The 17,640-nt window shown below is 44.7% G+C and overlaps 1 protein-coding gene across 2 annotated transcripts in view; it reads right to left on the reverse strand.

Moving 5' to 3' along the window:
- Window positions 1-17,640, reverse strand: part of gpc3 (glypican 3) — a 128,392-nt gene that overhangs the window by 16,220 nt on the left and 94,532 nt on the right. The window contains exons 6-7 of one of the 2 annotated variants that reach the window (XM_026187271.1): window positions 16,896-17,007; window positions 934-1,120 (exon numbers count right to left, since the gene is read on the reverse strand). In XM_026187271.1, coding sequence (XP_026043056.1) covers window positions 934-1,120; window positions 16,896-17,007 — 299 coding nt within the window. Of the gene's footprint in view, window positions 1-933; window positions 1,121-7,935; window positions 9,124-16,895; window positions 17,008-17,640 lie in introns of those variants that run through there. The other variant, XM_026187281.1, reaches the window with a different exon arrangement.

The following is a 17,640-nucleotide window of genomic DNA, read 5'->3' on the forward strand; positions in this document are numbered from 1 at the left end:
CCTCTGCTCTGCAGGTTAACCTTTGAACTCCAGTCCCCCATTTGACCAGAATGGACTGAGAGGCCGTGTGGGGTCAGCATTTTGCTAGGTCATCACAGGCTATCAGCAGCTATCTGCGCATCTGCCAATAAGCACCGACTTCTCAAGGTCTACAAACATTACTGACTTGCATAGAGGCCGGTGCAAACAGGCTTTCAGGTGGTTGCAAACACACACTGATGCACACATGCCTAATCTAGAAATATACTGCAGTGAAGCAGAGCTGCACAGAGAGGCTGACAGGAGTGTTTAAGAGAGGGCATCAGGCTCTCACGCTGGAAGCGATGGCCCTGCAGGATTCCTGTGTGAACCCTGGGTTCCTGCTCTCGCTCCCTGCCCGGCAAACCCAAATCTCTGCCACAACATCCCAGACAGGAGGACTACTCCCACTGCTGTGTTTGCTCAGCTGCGCTGGCTTTGTATCAGTGTATCGAACCCTCTTGTTTCTGCTCCCTGGGTGTTTTCTCCCTCTTCTTCTGTTTGGTTTTTTTTCTTCCAACTGTTTGTGGCCTTTTTTTTGTTCTCTGTTTGTCTTTCACAGCGTGCATCTGACGTTTTTCACAAGATTGACGGCAGGTCACGAGGTGGAGGTGAGGCAGCTACCTGCGGAAGTCTCATGTCTCCTGCCACATAGTGTCACGTTGGTGTCAACATGCACAGCAGTCACGTAAACCACCTCTCTGCTTTGGACTGCGATCGCTCTGACTTGCTGCAAAAGAGGCCAGATCTGTTAATCTGGTTAGCGGGCACAAACATAAACAACTAAACAACCTTTTTCTTCTTCCTTTTACAGCCTGGCTCATAAATACAAGTTAAGCTGATTTTGATTCGTGAGCATGGATACAGCATCACTTAAAACCACACAAATTAAAGTCCATATCGTGTGCGTCTAACCTGCAAAGATGCGTAATCGCTTGCGTCGTGGCGGCGGGCCCAGCCCAGACACCCCCGCGCACTCGTCCTCGTCGTCGCAGTCGCCACTCTCAAATTCCTCCTCCCCCTCTTCGCTCCACCCGTTCGCTCCTGCTCCACGAGACCGGGCTCTCCAGCGCTTCTCAGACACCGTCACAATCTGCAGCAACTGTGGGACAAACAGGAAGCGGTTAAAGGTAATCATGTGAAAAAAATGCACCCTCAGCCTCTCCGTGAGTCACTCTGCGGCTGCGGAGTGGGCCTGCGCACATTAAAAGTTTAACAAAGCTGTGAAAATAAATAAGGGGTGTCTCTTGATCTGAGTGTGTAGCATGTGATTATAACAGGGTGAGGGGAATTCCAGGGAAAAAAGAAAAAAGTCGGCGAGATCTAAAAAAGGTTGGTATTTACCAAACGTGTATGACAATCACCAGGCAGGAAAAACAGTTTTGTTATCGGTGCCAGTTTTGTTATTTTTGTCCAAACGTGATTCATTCAAAGGGCTGCGGCTTTTGCTCCATGTAATTTGCCGGTCGAAAAAGAAACTGGGGTAAGCAGACTGGTGTGATTGTGTTGTTACTGGCAAACATCATTGTCTTGAGTGGTTGTCTCAGGGCAACAAGGATAACACCACATAACACACTCCACCCGGGTGGACATCAAGGCCCCCCCCCTCCCCCGGCAACTAAAAATACACAGCTAGATGTGAGATTAGGAGAAATGATGTTTGCAATATTTTTGGAGCATTTTAGCTTGAAAAGAAGATAAAATCCAGCAGATGGATCAATACGACATCAAAGCAAGATGGTAAAAGACAAACATGCACCACAAGCTCGAGTAAGTGTGCGACAGAAATGTGATTTTCAGCATAGCCTTTATCCAGTTTGGCCTCTGGGCTGGAAAAGCAGTGGCTGTGTGACTTAGACAATTTACAGAAGCTCATAATGAGTTCTGCAACACATTCCTTAACTTCTTCCTTTGTTTGGGAGAAATGTGGGAAACTCATCAACTCATAAATCATATAAAAAAAAATACCCTGGAGCTGTTAAGCTATTTCATTAACAATGTTTAAATTCCAGTCGACCTAGTATAATAAAAATACATCAAGTTTTACACGTTTAATAACTTAAACTGAATGAAACATCCTTGAAAAACCTCATTCAGTTCCCATCTTACATTCGTGCGTGAAAAAAAATGCGTGTGAGAGCTTGGAGACAACGTACACGGTCGCACTCTGACCATCGTTCAGGCTTCATGACATCACACGTGATTGAGAGCCTCGCCAGAGGAACAGATGTGCTAAATTCCAGCCGCCTGCCCTCTCTGGCAGTGTCCTCTCATCTCGCCGCTCAAGCTCCTCCTTGTTTGTTTTTTTATTGATTTCCTTCCTATTTGTGTGCGTCAGCATGCATATTTTGCTGTTGTTTCTAGTTGTCTTTGGGAGAAAATTGGGTTCATATGGGCCTCGTCTCAGGTCAGCTGCGACGTCTGTCTGGGCTCAGACTCGTGTGTGTGAGTTTGTGTGCGCGCGATAGAGAGCGGAGGTATAAAAAGCCCAAGCTAATCACAGAATTACGTCAGTCGGAAGATAAACAACCCTTTTCCCTTCGGCTCCATATACAAGCCAGTCAATCTGGCTTTTACAAGTGACATAAACTCTAAATTTTGGAGCGGGAACACACATTACCCTGTTCCCAGCACAGCCAACCAACAAACCTCCATTCATTTAGCAACATTGAGGCCATACACTGATGATGACCACAACATTTTTAAAAGCCTGGTCACTTGGACTGAGGGACGGACAAACAGTAACTCACAGACATCGGATCCACAGGAATATTTTAGCTTCTTTTTGAGGCTGTGCAGCGAAGCACCACCTGCTGACAAAGCTGAGCTCTCATGAAAACACCCCGTTATCTTCCACAAGTACACTCTCCACATCGTGAATGGAACTTTAATGTACTGAACTGTGTTAAAGAGACATATGTGTTTGCCTGCAGAGCCCTCCACAGATTTACCGAGCTGGGCCCGAAATTCCTTCTAACGACTTGTATCCTGGCAACTTGTCCAGACTCAGGCACGGGAGGGGCAAACCTTGTTAAAAGGCAAACAGACACTTGTAAAGCAGGGAGAGAATGAGGTGGCTCAGGGTATTTTAGAGCAAAACCTAAAAAAAGGAATGAGGAGAGGAGGGAAAACCACTGATGTCAACAGCCGTGTTTGGAGTTTACTGCCATGAGCAGATCTTCACCTTCCAGTATACATACAAACTCGCATAAACAGACACTCTGACGTCTGCTTTACTACATCCTGACGGTAGATGACACAGGGCTAAGTGTTTACAGTCGTGCAGGATCTGCAGCTTGGTGGGGCTTTGAGCTCAGCGCTAATGTGTCGGCAGGCTAATATCCTCACAATAACAGTGCTGACACACCGGTGTTTGTCAGGTTTCATGTTTACCATCTTAGTTTGGCATGTCAGCTAATGTCACAATCAATTTGTTTAAAAGAATAAATGTTTTGGGTGAATGACCGAGTTGAATCACTTAAAAGCTCTTAGTCAGCTGCGAGCAAACATGCGGGATATATTCAGTCACTGAATGAGTAATTCAGTTCATTATCCTAACACGGAGGTAGCTGGGAGTTAACGCTATACAATCAATGGCCTGCTTCCTCAAACAGAAAACCACACAAAAGCAAACACGCACCTTCAAGTTTAATGTTGTGAAAAAGTCAGACGATCCCACCGATCTCTTAGATGAAATGGTCAACTTTACAGCAGAATTTAAAATGTTTACAGCCTGCTATAAAGAATAAATATTTTTGTCTTATACCCAGTTTTCTCCTTCGTAAAGATACATTTAGTCATTTTTTGAAGTTTATTCAATGGAAAAAAATGTGGGACTCATAAATATACATTGATTAGTGTGTAATTATTATCTTCCAACAAACTGATGAAGTCTCATAGACTGCAGGGCGCCGCCATGTTGCCCTGCCATCTTGAATGCCATGGCTGAGATGGATATCACCGTTCCCCCAACCTCGTTTTATGTTTGTGGCAGGAGAACGACCAACTTATAGATGCTTGCACTCAGTGGAGGCAAGTTTTAATTCATGCCTGGACCTTCAGACTCAGACATGGTGTGTTATAATCTGAAATGGGTCCCCTTCACCAATCAAGCAAAAATGCGAACGAAAGAGACAACAAGCAACTTAATAAAATGTCATCCTCGTCTTCAAGCATTATGCCCCGAACTGAAGTTAGAGCTCTAACACACCAGTATCCAACAATCCACAACAAAGAAATTCAGGAAAAAAAGTAGCATCCTCACTAAATCACCTCAGTATCGCTGTCATCAGACAGATGTGAGCTTCTCAGACTCATCAACCTACATTGGACTCCTTTCACCAGGTGCCAACGAGGCCAGTGGCTGCTATTGGACGAGTAATAAATATAATGAAAAACATGTAAACATGCTAGCTGGATATATGCAAAGCAACACATGTAAAAATTTTAAAACACAAAATCAATAGCAGTTTAAACCTGGTGTGTCATCTGGTGGGTGTGACCCATCTAGTGCGCGCCTACACCACCAGCAACCGCCGCTGCTTGTGGATTAATGAAAAGCTGACCTGAGTCTGTAAGTCCCTTCCTGCTAGTACATAGTGTCTTTGTAGCGCCACACATCAACAGAGCACCCTTTGGACTCAGGCGGAGCTACAGGGGGATTGGAGGAGATCTGACCCCTGGCAGTGGTGCGTGAACATGCCCTCATGGCCGCGAACCAGATCCCCAGCTATGGGTAGTTAGCACCACTGCCTTGTGGTTGTGTCGGGAGTGACAAAGACCAAAATCCAGAATGGAGTCTCAAAGTTGGTTGGATGACTTTCTTGTCACTGTCAGGAAGCTCCTGCATCCTCCCGCCGTTCCAAATATATCCTGGCACTGGATCCAGAAGTCCCCCTCACTTTAACCCAAATCACACACACACAAGTCACAACTTCCAGCAAAAAGTCATCATCCTCATGGCAACCGATGGATTACACTGTAAAATGTGCGGTGCAGCTGCAGCATGAAAACTGAGGGAACATCGTACATTTGTTTGCTGAACACACGATAAATGTACATTTTGAACCTTGAAACAATAAGGCATTTATGATTCACCTCAGCTTCAGAGCTCTGATCAGTTCAGAGAACACTGTTATTTTTCTGAGGAATTATTTTAATTAAAACATTTCTCTGGATTTTGAACAGAAAAAAGTGCTGTGCACATCACAACGATTGACATTCTAGGATTAATTGTTTTGTCTTAAACCACTGTATTGGATAAATCAATATTTAGCCCTGGTCATGGAGCACAATTAAAATGTCAAAGAAATAACAATTCATTCTGATGAAGACATGAATGCTGTTATTGTCATTGTACAGCTAGAGGGCACCACAAAAGTCACTGTGGATTAAATATTTAGAGACCACAAATATGCCAGCCGACCAAGTAAGTCTAGAAATATTTTGCCGAGCACGAGAAACCTGCCAGTGACACCAGAGGCAGTTTACAGGAATAGTTCTCACGGGTATTACTGCTAACCTTCATGACTGTTTGATAACTGTTAAGATAAAGTAGTAGACAAACCAACTAACCGACCAACATTGTCTCAGAGCTAATCTTTTTTTTTAAGATGTTGATTAAAATCTAGTTTCATGCACACATTTGAGTGAAGAGCATATGAGCTGTACATGGAGAACGCATGAAAACGGTTTTGGAGAATTAAAAAAAGAAACTGTATATACAGGCATGGCACTGACCCTTCTCCACAGCGGTACAGAGGGGAGGATGACAGGGCAGTAGCTCTGTGGCAGGGCGCTGTGGATTCTGCCCACTGGCTACCCGCCTCTGCCGCGGCTGCGGTAGCATGTAGGGGTGGGGTGGATGTTTGTATCGAAAGTGACGCTGCGCTTTTGGCATGGCAAAGCCGCTGCGTGATACGCCAAGAGCATCCAGATTTACCACAAGAGGAGAAACCTCAAGCAGCTCTGAACTGGAATCTTCTGCAATTATAAAAAAAGAGAAAAGAAAAACCAAAGCAAGAGGAAGCAGGGAGGAAGCAAATAAAAGGGACTTTTTTTTTCGAGAAATGTTCGGCATGTTTTCCATTACGAGAGGAAATCTCTCGCTCTCCTCTTCTCTGTTTCACGAGTAGCATCGGGAGCTGGCTCCCACAGACAGCTGGACACAGGGAACATGTAATCAGCTCGACCATAGGCATCCCGCACGCCACAGGGTTCACCTCCCTTTAACACAAAAGTGCAAGTCACACCAAGGAAACATGGGCTCAAAGGCTGCACACAAAGCCCAAACATGTGGCAGATTGCTCAATGCAGGCCAGCCCAGACAGAGACACAGAAACCACAAGTCTGTCACTGCCTCCCACACATGACATGAACTCCACACAGGGTCACTGCTCGACACGACAGCTGCAGCTGAGCCTCAGAGCCTCTGGCTGACCTCCGCTGATAGAAATCAACCTGCGCTCGCTGATCATCAGCTGTGGTCTGCTCGAGCTGGCACCGAGATCTTGGATCACATTTTCCCATAAGTCACAGAAATTTTCAGAATGTAGGAAGAGCCTGGTTGAATGGGTGATAGTCAAAAATGGAGAGGATGAGTAAAAAAGGAAAAGTGCATGGAATTTTTTTTATCAGTGTCTGTGATTGGGATCTGGGCCTGTGTTATGTCCTCCTCTACATGCACAGGACTTGTCTGGACATGCTGCTATGTGACTCGGCCCAGATGGAATCTGTAGGACTGAATGTTTCTATCAGTGCTTCAACACATTTACATCACGCCTGCAAATCTAATCTACAGAATTCAAGGATTCGGTTTCCAAACAGACTACCTCCCATAAGTTAAAAAAAGAAAGTTCCTCAGTGTTTAATTGTTCTGACCTGAAGGAAATCAGTGACACAGTGATGAAATTAGCTGACCTGATTTAAGGGGTTTCAGTCCTGCTTTTTTAAAGTAGCTTTGCATGACTCACAATTAAAAATAATCCTTATTTACCTGATACCTGTGTGAAACAAACAGTTTTAGCTCCTCTCCCTTTGTGGGAGCTTTTTGCTCCACAGACTCTGTCGTCCTCCTCCACCTTACAAAGCTTTTCAGTGTCTGATGAGCTGCAGGAAAAGTATTTCATCAATAAGCAGCGCTGGTAGAAGGCTAAGTTCACAGGAATGAGGACGTGCTGGGTACTGAAGCAGGGGTTTTCCTGGAATAAAACAGACCTATAATTAACAAATAATAAAAATGGTCACAAATGCAGTAGTGTGCAAAAGTCTTGAGCCACTCCTCATGTGATGTAATTCTCATCCAGGCTTTCTAGTTGTTCCTTTGGACACTGGCAGCTTTATTTCACACATTTTCAGTCCAGTCCTTGCACCTAACCAGGACTTTTCTGTTTAGCTGCTTAACAGTGACCTATAAATCATTCAAGCATGAAAAATGGCACCTAAGAAGTCCTGTATGCACATATAGCAGACAATTTACAAATAACTAATTTTAAATTGAATCTTTAGGCACTTTGTTACTAGTGGCCTGTCACAAAAATAAATAATGCGTTCCCATTTCTTTACAAAGATTAAAAAAATCACGCAGTTTAACAGACAAAGTGGCACGAACCAAAAAAGGCGATTCCCAAAGAGCCATTTATTGTAAATGTACATGCATATCTCAGCACGGTGTGCAGTGTATCCGTAAAGGCTATGAGGAAAAAGAACAAGTGGAGTACAAAAGAAGTGACAGGCCTAAAAAAACAAGTACAGCAGATGAACAGTATCTGAGACTCATGTCTTTAAGAAACAGGAAAAAAAATCAGGAAGGACCTGAGAGAGGGCTGTGGTGGGGCGTGGTCTGCGGTGCCGTGCATACGCACCTGCACGGCATCCGCAATCACGCCCGCCGTGTTAAAACACGGGGACTCAGGGGTTGGTGGGGGGTTGTGGTGGTGTGATGCAAATATTAAATAAAGATGGCTCAAAACATGGATCTGTGGTCCCGTCGTGCCTTAATTCCACCACAAGGGCCTAAAGACACCGAATGAAACACTATCAGCCATGGATTGGCCTCCCCAGATCCCAGACCTCAGCATTATTGAAGCAGTGTGGGATCCTTTTGACAGAGGATGGAACAAACGGCTGAAACATCCAAAGAACAGATTTGAATGTCCTTTAAGAAGCCTGGAGAACTGATCACAGAGCTACATAAGAAAGTTGAGGCTGTGTTAAAGAATAAAGGTGGTCACGTGAAGCTCATTCAAACTTCACAAACTCTGTTTTTTATGCTGCATGTTTTGATAAATCATTCAACCTCGCATTTCTCTAGCAAGATAGAAAGAAATGAGTGGTGGCTCGAGACCTTTGCACGGCCCTGTATTTTCCACACAATGCTGCTGATTTGTCTTTGAAGACCAAAACATCTTTGGTACATGTCACAACCCTTTGATGTGGAGTCTGACTCACACACATGCTCCAAACTGATGCTGATGTTGCCCCATGTCTGCTGAGTGTGTGAGTTGGAAAATATTTGCTAAAATATTACCCACAATTCTCCTCAGGTTGGAAACAATTGTTTTGATGGACATGTGGAATGCTTTCAAGCAGTCTGGCCACATGTTCTAAACTTTCCCATCTTTATTTAGAAGTGAAACCAACCTCAGAGTGAACCTCAAGTGTCGGTAATAACTCCTTCTTCCACTGCACAAAGCTACAAAAACGGATGTTTGCATCATGCCTTTGTTTCTCTGACTAACCTGAAGTTCTGTTTACAGCCTGTCTAATTGTCAGATTGTATGCATGTGTTAGCCTCTCAGCCTCCTTCTAAGCGATGCTTGCCATAGAAGTGGCTTGAGGAGTATAATTCTGTTATAACTAACAGAAATAGTGTCCTGAACTAAGAAAATCAGACCCAGATTACAAGACATTTCTCCTGTACCTTCCAGGCCCTGGTTAAAAATAGTTTGCGACACTCTGGTATTGATATCAGAGCGCCTCTAGCACAAAAAAGGTTTTTCTTGATAAACGAAGGAAATGGACTTTCCTTGCATTTAATGTGCACATGTCCCGTGAGCTGCTGTGTTTCTGTCACGCTGGCAGATATCCCTGTTCGGAGCTCGTAGCCTGGGGAGAAACGGCATGAGAGTGGAAATAAATGAGGCACATCATGGGAGAGTAGAGACAGATAGACAGACAGATGGAGGAATGACAGGAGGCACTTTCCACAGAGTGAGTCATGGATAGCTCCTCAGCGGGGCGGAGCGGCGTTTGGGTCAGCGCAGCCTGCCTCGCATTCCCACCCGCTCTCCTCGAGTCGTTACTCAACTTTTATTGAATGTGAAATGTAAAGAGAGGAGGAGGAGGAGGACCAGCGCTGTCTCATTCTCCTCTGTTTCTTCTCCCCTCACCCTCCTGTCTTTCCCTATCTGTCCACGCTCGAGCGTGTCACGCAACAGGAGCTCAGCCTCAGACGGTTAATGCAGACAAAATTAATTTCCTGATGTTCATTCCAGTCGGACACAGAACACGCAGGAGGAAAAAAAAAGAAGCGGCTCTCCGGTCCGGCATGAAACTGGGAGTGTTTGTGCTCCACCTTAGCCCGTAACTCTATTTCCAGACCTCTCAGTTTGGACTGAATCCTGAACGCATGTTTAGATGATGTTGCAGAGGGAGCTTAAACTGTTGGTGTTTAAGAATAGAAGAATGTTGTTTTCCAACACGCTGGGCTCAGATCGAGGCGGCGCATGAACGCAGGGGGTTAACTCCCTTTAGTATTAAATATATCTGGTATGACAGCAATTTTCAATCTTTTTTTGAGGGTAACCAAATGAAAATATCGACTTATGTCTGTGAATGTGCCTGATTGTCTCTATGGGGTTTAATAGTTTAAAAAGTCTCATTCCTGCTCAGGCTGCTGGTTGCTAAATCTGATTACACCCCGTCAGACAATCTCTTTTTGTCCAGTGCTTTCCAGAGTCATGTGTTGCTCAGAAATCCTCCATTTCAACATCAGCAGACTGTCACTGCATGTTCCATGATCACACCTAGTGGGAATCGGTGGATGATCACTGGGGCAAGTGGGTAAGAAAGAGTGGAGGAGCTATGCTTGTGTGTGAGCGGCAATCAGCTGATGTGCTGTAGGCTTAGCTTAGCTTCTAGCCTAAGCACATAGAGAACTGAAGGTGCTGGAAAGAATGAAAGAGAAATGTAAAAACCGCTAACCACAGAGATAAATAGGGGTCTTGCGATATGAGAAGACGGGGAGCATGAGAGGGGATGATAAAATTTGGGAGTGCTGACATTTTGACGGGTCTAGAGAGGAGCCTCAACTGAGCTGTAACCACCCACTCCGCCCTGAGCACTGCTGTCCCAAACAAAAGGCGCAGGATGAACGGGGAGGTCTATGACCCTCGCGGATAAGACCCTATGATGACCTAGCAGAAACAGGAAACAGGAAGTGTGACCCGTGACCTCTACGGGGAGGTATCCTGTTACACAGCAACATATGACTGTGCCCAGCGACAGAGAGTGTGAGAACGCAGCAGGAAGACTCAGCTGTCCGATTCCCTGACAGTTCAACGAAAAGTCAAGAATCAGCAAAGAAAAGTTAGCACGAAAAAGACAAACAAACAAACAAACAAACAAACAAGCAAGCAAGCCCTCAGCTCAGAGTCACAGGTAAAAAATAGGAAAATACCCCTCACCGGTGTTCCTGCTCAGCAAGGCGAGTGCCCGCCTTGTGCTGCGGGGTTTTTATAAGCCGGCTGTGTGATAATTACACCCACTGGGGTGGTAGTAGTGTGGGAGCGAAGGGGGTGGCATGGGCCTCAGGATTGATTGAGGGTTTGGGGAGGGGGCAAAGATGGAGGGAGAGGTGGAGGTATGGAGGTAAGGAGGAACGGGTGGCAGTGGTAGAAAGGATGGTTGGGACTCATTAGCAGGCAGACTAATTGGGAGGAAAAGGCCCCTCACATGCTCTGTCTGACCTCACAGTCAGCAGGGGAGAAAGCCTGGGGTGGGAGAATGGTGTGTGAGTGTGTGTGTAATCTGTTGGTTGGATTTGTCAAGTTAAGGAACCACAACTGCTCAAATCCTAAACTTACCATGAATTCCTAAGTCTCCGGAAAACGAAAGGATAACACGCATGTACGGTGCGCTAACAGGGGTACACAAACGCCCTGCAGCCCCTTCAGAGGTTTACACCAGGTGTCACACATCATTTAAAGCACCCCTCGTGAGCTCGTACCCGCTCACAAATATTAGCATCCCCTCTTTCCTCTCTGCTGTACATGAAAAAAAAGAAAATAAAAAAAGACGAGGAGGGCGAGAGGACAAAGCCCTGAGGGGATACATAAAAAAAAAAAAAAAACCCCGCTTCAAAACCCTCTCAGTCAATAACATCAAACAGAAGTCAGTCTCTTTGACTGGAGTACGTGTAATGACTAGGTTAGCAAGTTTACAAAACAGCAGGCCTAGTAGACACCCATAGTGTGCATTAGTCCTAAGTTAAAGGCCACTGCACACATCTCTACAGTAGTATTCAGTAAAGGGTTTCTTATTTATATATTCCTGCTATATGAGCTTCGACGTGTCCGTAATTAATTACTACCACTGTGCACAGTGACTCAGGACGAGTGTTTCTGTGAGTTATGATATTAAAGAGTGCATTCTGCGCAAACATGCACTAGGTGTCAAGCGCACGCCGCCCAGGCTCTGGTGGCTCGGAGGAAGTGAGACTGCGTGATGGAATTTGTGGCGCTTGGGATCTGGTTTATTTTCCACCCTGGATTCCTGTCCTACCTGCAGGATTTTCCCAGGTTCTGGCTTCAATTAGTCTGGGAAGCTGCGAGCAGAAGAGAGGTGGGTGTGGGGAAGAGGGAGGGGGGGGTCTTGGGGTTTTAGGGGGGGGATAGAAGGTGGGGGCTGGAGGAGCGAAGGGCGACAGCGCTGCAGTCTGTCACACACAACTCAGCACAGCTGGGGAGATGGAAAGAAGTGAAACGAACAGGGAGGGATAGAGACGGATGGAAGTAAAAGCTAAAATGTTCAAATAGCTGAAAATGAAAGCTTTGGCTGGCAATGTGAAGAAGTTATTTTTCAAATTACAGAGCAATTATAACAGTGTCAGATCAAACAGCTGTGTTTTAATGAAACTGACTCATAAAAGATGCATTCCAAATTTAAGCTCTCCAAAGAGTGTCATGTAGCCAGAAAAGGGGGGCTGTCAGAAGAATCCCAGGAGGTCTGACCCTCCAAATGGCAAACTCATCTGACAAATGAAACGCTCTGTAATCAAAGACCAATCACATAATTGCTCTATTTTGCCACTAGCTCAACCATCTCCTGCCAGATTAGTTGTTCAGAGGAGAAACTTGATACTCTGGGAAGTTAAACAGATGTTCAGAAAAAACAACAAAAAAAACAAACTAATCCCCCCAGAACAAGAACACATCATCAATATAATATGTTCTAATTTAGGAGCGCTAACGCCCCTACGTCCCCTGCGCGCAAGAACTTCACGAAAAACGAAAGTGTTAATGCGGAGTCACGTTCACACAGTCCACTTCTCAGCAAGAAAACCAGGAAGAATCGCCAGTCTGGCATCAAAAGAATATCTCAGACCTGACGTCAGAGCCGGGGAGAGAGCGAGCTCGAGCACTCTCGTCTTTATCAGCTCATATTGCATATACAGACAGGACCTCACACGGGAATTTGTTACACACAGTGTTTGCATGCACAAAAATGTCCGTGGCTCCTCACAGTCCCGCACTGTTTAAAGATTCCAAGTCGGGAAGCAATAACTGAAGGAGAAAGCCATTTCTCCTCATCCATTTATAGTGTGCAGCTCACTTTAAACTTGGCTACGGCTCAGTCATGACATCAACTGGTTCAGGCGTGAGAAAACGCTGTTTTATAAGCTGAGGCGACTGGCTCTGAATTTTTTCCTCTTCTTATTGTGTTTAGTTTAGCCTCACAGAGGCACAAAGGCAAGGGGTCCCCTGCCAAACTGTCTCTGTATCTGCTGATACTTTGATCAACACTGACAACGTGAGAAATGACACATTTCCGCCGCATAGTTGCATTTCACGGGGCCATCGTCACGGAGCACTTAAGAGTCGAGGAATGAAACATCAGAGGGATTAAAGTTGGAAGGAAGTCGATTTTTTGAGGGGTCCCACGTTCCCTCTCGCTCTTGGAGAATGTATATTTTACGACACAGTCTTACATACTATGGTCTGGGACCGATTCACTGTTTGAAAGTGGGTCAGTAAGACCTGGAAGAACCGCTGATCATGTTCGCTGCTCCAGCCAAAAGGAGAATAATGTTCATTCAAATGGAAAATGTGCACAGGAGAAAAAGAGCCTTATAGGATTTGCAGAGGACTGTATGCAAGCGACCCCTGTCCAGCATGCAGAGCTGAATGCATATCCAGGACTTACATGTGCACATTCATCTGAGCACGATCGTCTGTGAATACTGCAGGTTTTAATCAACATGGCACTCCGCTGTTTGCCTTCCTGGACCATTACGCAACATTACTATCTCACCGTTGGCCTGTCCTCATACACTTTGCATATAAACAGGGCAGATGAAAGTAATTATCTGTGAGCCATGGCCCCACTCTTTCATATCACATGGTTAATTAGTTGCTTTTAGCCCTGCATCCATCTGGAACTGTCGGTCTTTCAACTGGCGGGGAGGCGGAGACCTTGTAAAACTGCTTTTAACTGAACAACATCACTTTCTCCAGTGCCCTCGGTGGTTGTTTACAATATGCAAGCGGAGAGCAGGACCATGAAATGCGGTGTATACTCAATAAACATTTAGCAGGATTAGAAAGTATGTTTAGGGCTGTGCCTCTCTGTTGAAGAGCGACTTGATCCTTCCCTGTTGGCAGGTATCCTTTCAAACATATTAGCATTGTAGCTCTGGGTATGGTTATGCTGCCAAGTCACTTGGTACACAACTTGGTTTCAGATTTGAAATTTGGCAAATTGTTATTCTTGGCTTCCCAAAGGAAGGATCCCACTGAGTCTGGCAACTGTTTTTAATTAGCAGGTAAAAGTATGTATGCATTCATGTGTTTCGTTAGGTATGCCGAAGGACTTTGACGATCCCCTTCTTTTTCTTCTAGCTCAACCAGGGGGTTAACATTTGTGGCTGGGAGTAAAGTCTGGCCCCTAATGGACGGACAATTCTATGCAGTCTGTGAAAACTTGAATACATTGCAAGTAGCAGCCAGGCATTGCTAATCATTGATCATTAACTGATAATCAGCAAGTGTGAGCAGTTTGGTTTTTGCAGTTTCCTGGTCTGAAGCGTTCAGATATGTGGACAGTCCAGCAAATTCACCCCTGAACAAGTCTGGCCTGTTTGGAAGGGTTGCCAGGAGAAAGCCTCCTCTCTCCAAAAAGAGCATGACAGCATGGTTTATATTTGCAAAGCTCCATCTGAACAAAACACAGGACTTCTGGAACAATGTTGTTTGGACACACGAGACCAAAGTGCAGATGTTTGACCGTAGTGCACAGCGCCATGTTTGGAGAAAAGCGAACAGAGCACATCTCTTACCAACTGTCAAGAACAGTGGTGGAGGGGTCAGAGTTTGTGCTGGGTTTGCAGCCACAGTATTCTAGAAATTAAGCCCATTATTAACATCACTCTACCAGTTTATTGGTTGAGCTCCCATACTAACATGCCACCCCCCCCCACAGTGGCAATAATAAACATTAGATCTATTACCATGTTAACAACAACGTCAGGTAAATGGACATTGTGCAGATTAGCAGTTTTATTGTGTCTCAGAGCTCCAACTAAAGCAAAAGTAATTTTATTTTTATGAAAACGAATTAGTTTCATATGTTTTGATAAGAGATGTTACAAGAAAATTACAAATTACTATCAAGATAAACTCGGTGAGTCATCTTCCCCTAAAATTCCAATACTTTAAACTTCTCAGTGGGCTGATTTACAGCAGGACTGTTGCAGCAGATTGCACAACATTACAAGGTGTTCCTGTCATTTTGCACGCCCAAGTATAATGGTGATAGGATTACACTAATATTTTTAAAACCAATTTCTGCAACAAAAGGGGGGAGGGAAAGCATGGCTGTGAGCCATGAACAGTTTTACTGCACATGAAATATGCAATCAAGTGCAGTCATTCTTTTGTCAGATGTTAATCCAGGCCATTGAAGTTAAGATCTGAAGGGAAGGGGAGCCGAAGCAGAAACACGCTTGACTCTGCTGCACGGTCATCAGATATGAGACTAAAAGCTCCCTTGCGAATGGTCAATCTGCATAAATATTAACCGATTGTGTAAACAGAAGAAAAACCCCATAAATGTCCACATGTTTGCCACATCATCAGTGCAACATGCGAGCCAATTAGAAATGGAAATTAGGTTACTGAGAACATATGACTTGACTGAGTTCATGCTTCCAAGGGATTGTCTCAATATCTATAACACAATGAGCTCAGTCATTTCACTAAACTGCATTTTCTTGCAAAATCTCATCAAAAGCCTATCAGGACCTCGATCCACATGGTAAACAGTCTGCACTGCAGCAGCTCTGCTTGTAATCATATGGCTACAATTGTTTATCTGTGCCGATGCAGGAAGTTTTGAAAGACTTATTACATTAAAGGGTATGTCCTGTGTTTTTAAGCTTACAGGATAATTCAGGTTTATTACAGCTTGGCTTTTATTTTGGTCATTTTGGCTCTCACTCCTACTTATAATAATAGTGTACAAAATTCCTCCAAAGAAGGCTGAAAGGGCAAAAAATGCACAGTCAGGTGATCACACTGATTTTACACTGAAATTATTACACAAAACATCCATCCTGGTCTCTGCACTTATGGATTATTATTGACATTTTATGCTTTCTTTGCGTTTTAGCACCAAATAAAATGGTTAAACAGTTTTTCTTTCCCCAGTGAATGTCAGGAACTTTCTCTGGTGAGTCCAACGTCTTCACAGCTCACAGAAAAGATGGCCAAAGCTATAAAAAAAATAAGACCCACATTTGAATGAGCGTTTAAACTGCCCAACGTATGTAGAGCCAGGATGAATCAGGTATGGTGGCGTTTGAAGGCAGCAGGAGGCGTCTGACACATATGAATGAAGTAATACTGTGGAAGTAAATGATAGAATTAGTTTCAACCCACAGCCCTCTCAATTTAGTTTTTTCTTGAGGCTCTCTGGTTGTCAGCGGGGAGTGCAGAAGGGTCCGGAGCTACTTCTTAGATCTCCCAGGTTCCCTTTTAAACAGGGGAATCCACCTTGACAGGGCTACAACATCCTAAAGCTCAAACAGACTCGTGTTAACATGCACACATATGTGTGTATGCATGCGGGAGGGGGCGAGGGGTAGTCAGCTAGAAGTGTTGACAGCTACAAATGCAACCACCAAGAATCAGGAAGTGCCAGCAGATCTGTGGGCTGATACGTGAGTTCGATCCTGCATCTCTGAACAAAGCCAGCCTGCCCCGACCGTGGTTTACATGCCAGCGGAAGTGGTGGGAAAAAAACAAGGGCTTCGGCCTTGATGACAGCTGGGCCTTTTGTGGATGGAGGACACGCATCCTTTCATATTCTGGCTGCCATGCGGGAGAATTTGTGTCCAGGAAGAGCTTTTTTTTTAAAACAGTTTCCAGTCACAAGTGTTTTGCTGTGTTTTAAAAGGGCAAACTAGTAAACAAAACATCCTTATTTAAAATCTTTACTTGGCTTGTGCTGACCCCCACAGGAGCTGCAGAGCAGGGCCTCCAGCAGCTTGGGAATCAGTGTCCAACTGTGAGCCAAGAAGCAGAGCTAATGGGAGAGTGGACTATCCCACCTCTGCAGAGCCGGAGCTATAACCATGAAGGAAATAAAAGAGCACAGCTCACCTGGTTGATGTGTTTGAGTTTGTCTATGATCTGGCTGATGACCGGCTCAGGCGGCTTGTTGCTCCTGGACTCGGAGCTGGGGTGCAGTCGTTTTAGGCCGGGCCCAGGATATCTGAAAGGACGGGAAGAAAATGCTTAAATAAGCCTTATGTTTATGAAACTCTGAAGAGCTTCAGTGACTTCAGGCTAAGCTACCTTTGTGGAAGACACAAACAGGGATTTATCACCATCTAGTGTTGATAAGAGGAATCTCAGGTCTTCTGGATTTTAGTTTCCTGAGCTAAAAAACTCATTTGTCAATGAGCTCTGACCAAAGAACCAACTTTTCCCTCAATGGAGAAGCTACAGCTACAAAACCAGAGGCGGGTTGATATTTATCCAAGATCTGCTGTTTAAAGACAGCTTAATGCTGTTAATGTAGTTATAAAGGCTGCAATTCATCACTCATCACACGCTAACTCTGAACATCTGCCTTTAAGAGGCAGGCTGTTACATTACCACCTTCTTTGACATTTTTAAGTGTTTCAAGGGTGCCGACAACATCCCCAAAGATCTTGAACTATCATGTAAAGTTTGGCTGCTGATTAATTTCATGCACATTATCTGCTCAGTTAGTAGCTTTTTAATCATCTGAAGTTAATGAGAGAACATTAGCAGAGATGTATTTTTGCCCTGCTTTAGCTGTGAGGGTATATTTAGGTAGAAGCAGCACACGGGCAGGCTCTTACATGCATAAATGTACGAC

The sequence above is a fragment of the Astatotilapia calliptera genome, chromosome 2 (genome assembly GCF_900246225.1).
Source record: "Astatotilapia calliptera chromosome 2, fAstCal1.2, whole genome shotgun sequence".
Classification (NCBI taxonomy): domain Eukaryota; kingdom Metazoa; phylum Chordata; class Actinopteri; order Cichliformes; family Cichlidae; genus Astatotilapia; species Astatotilapia calliptera.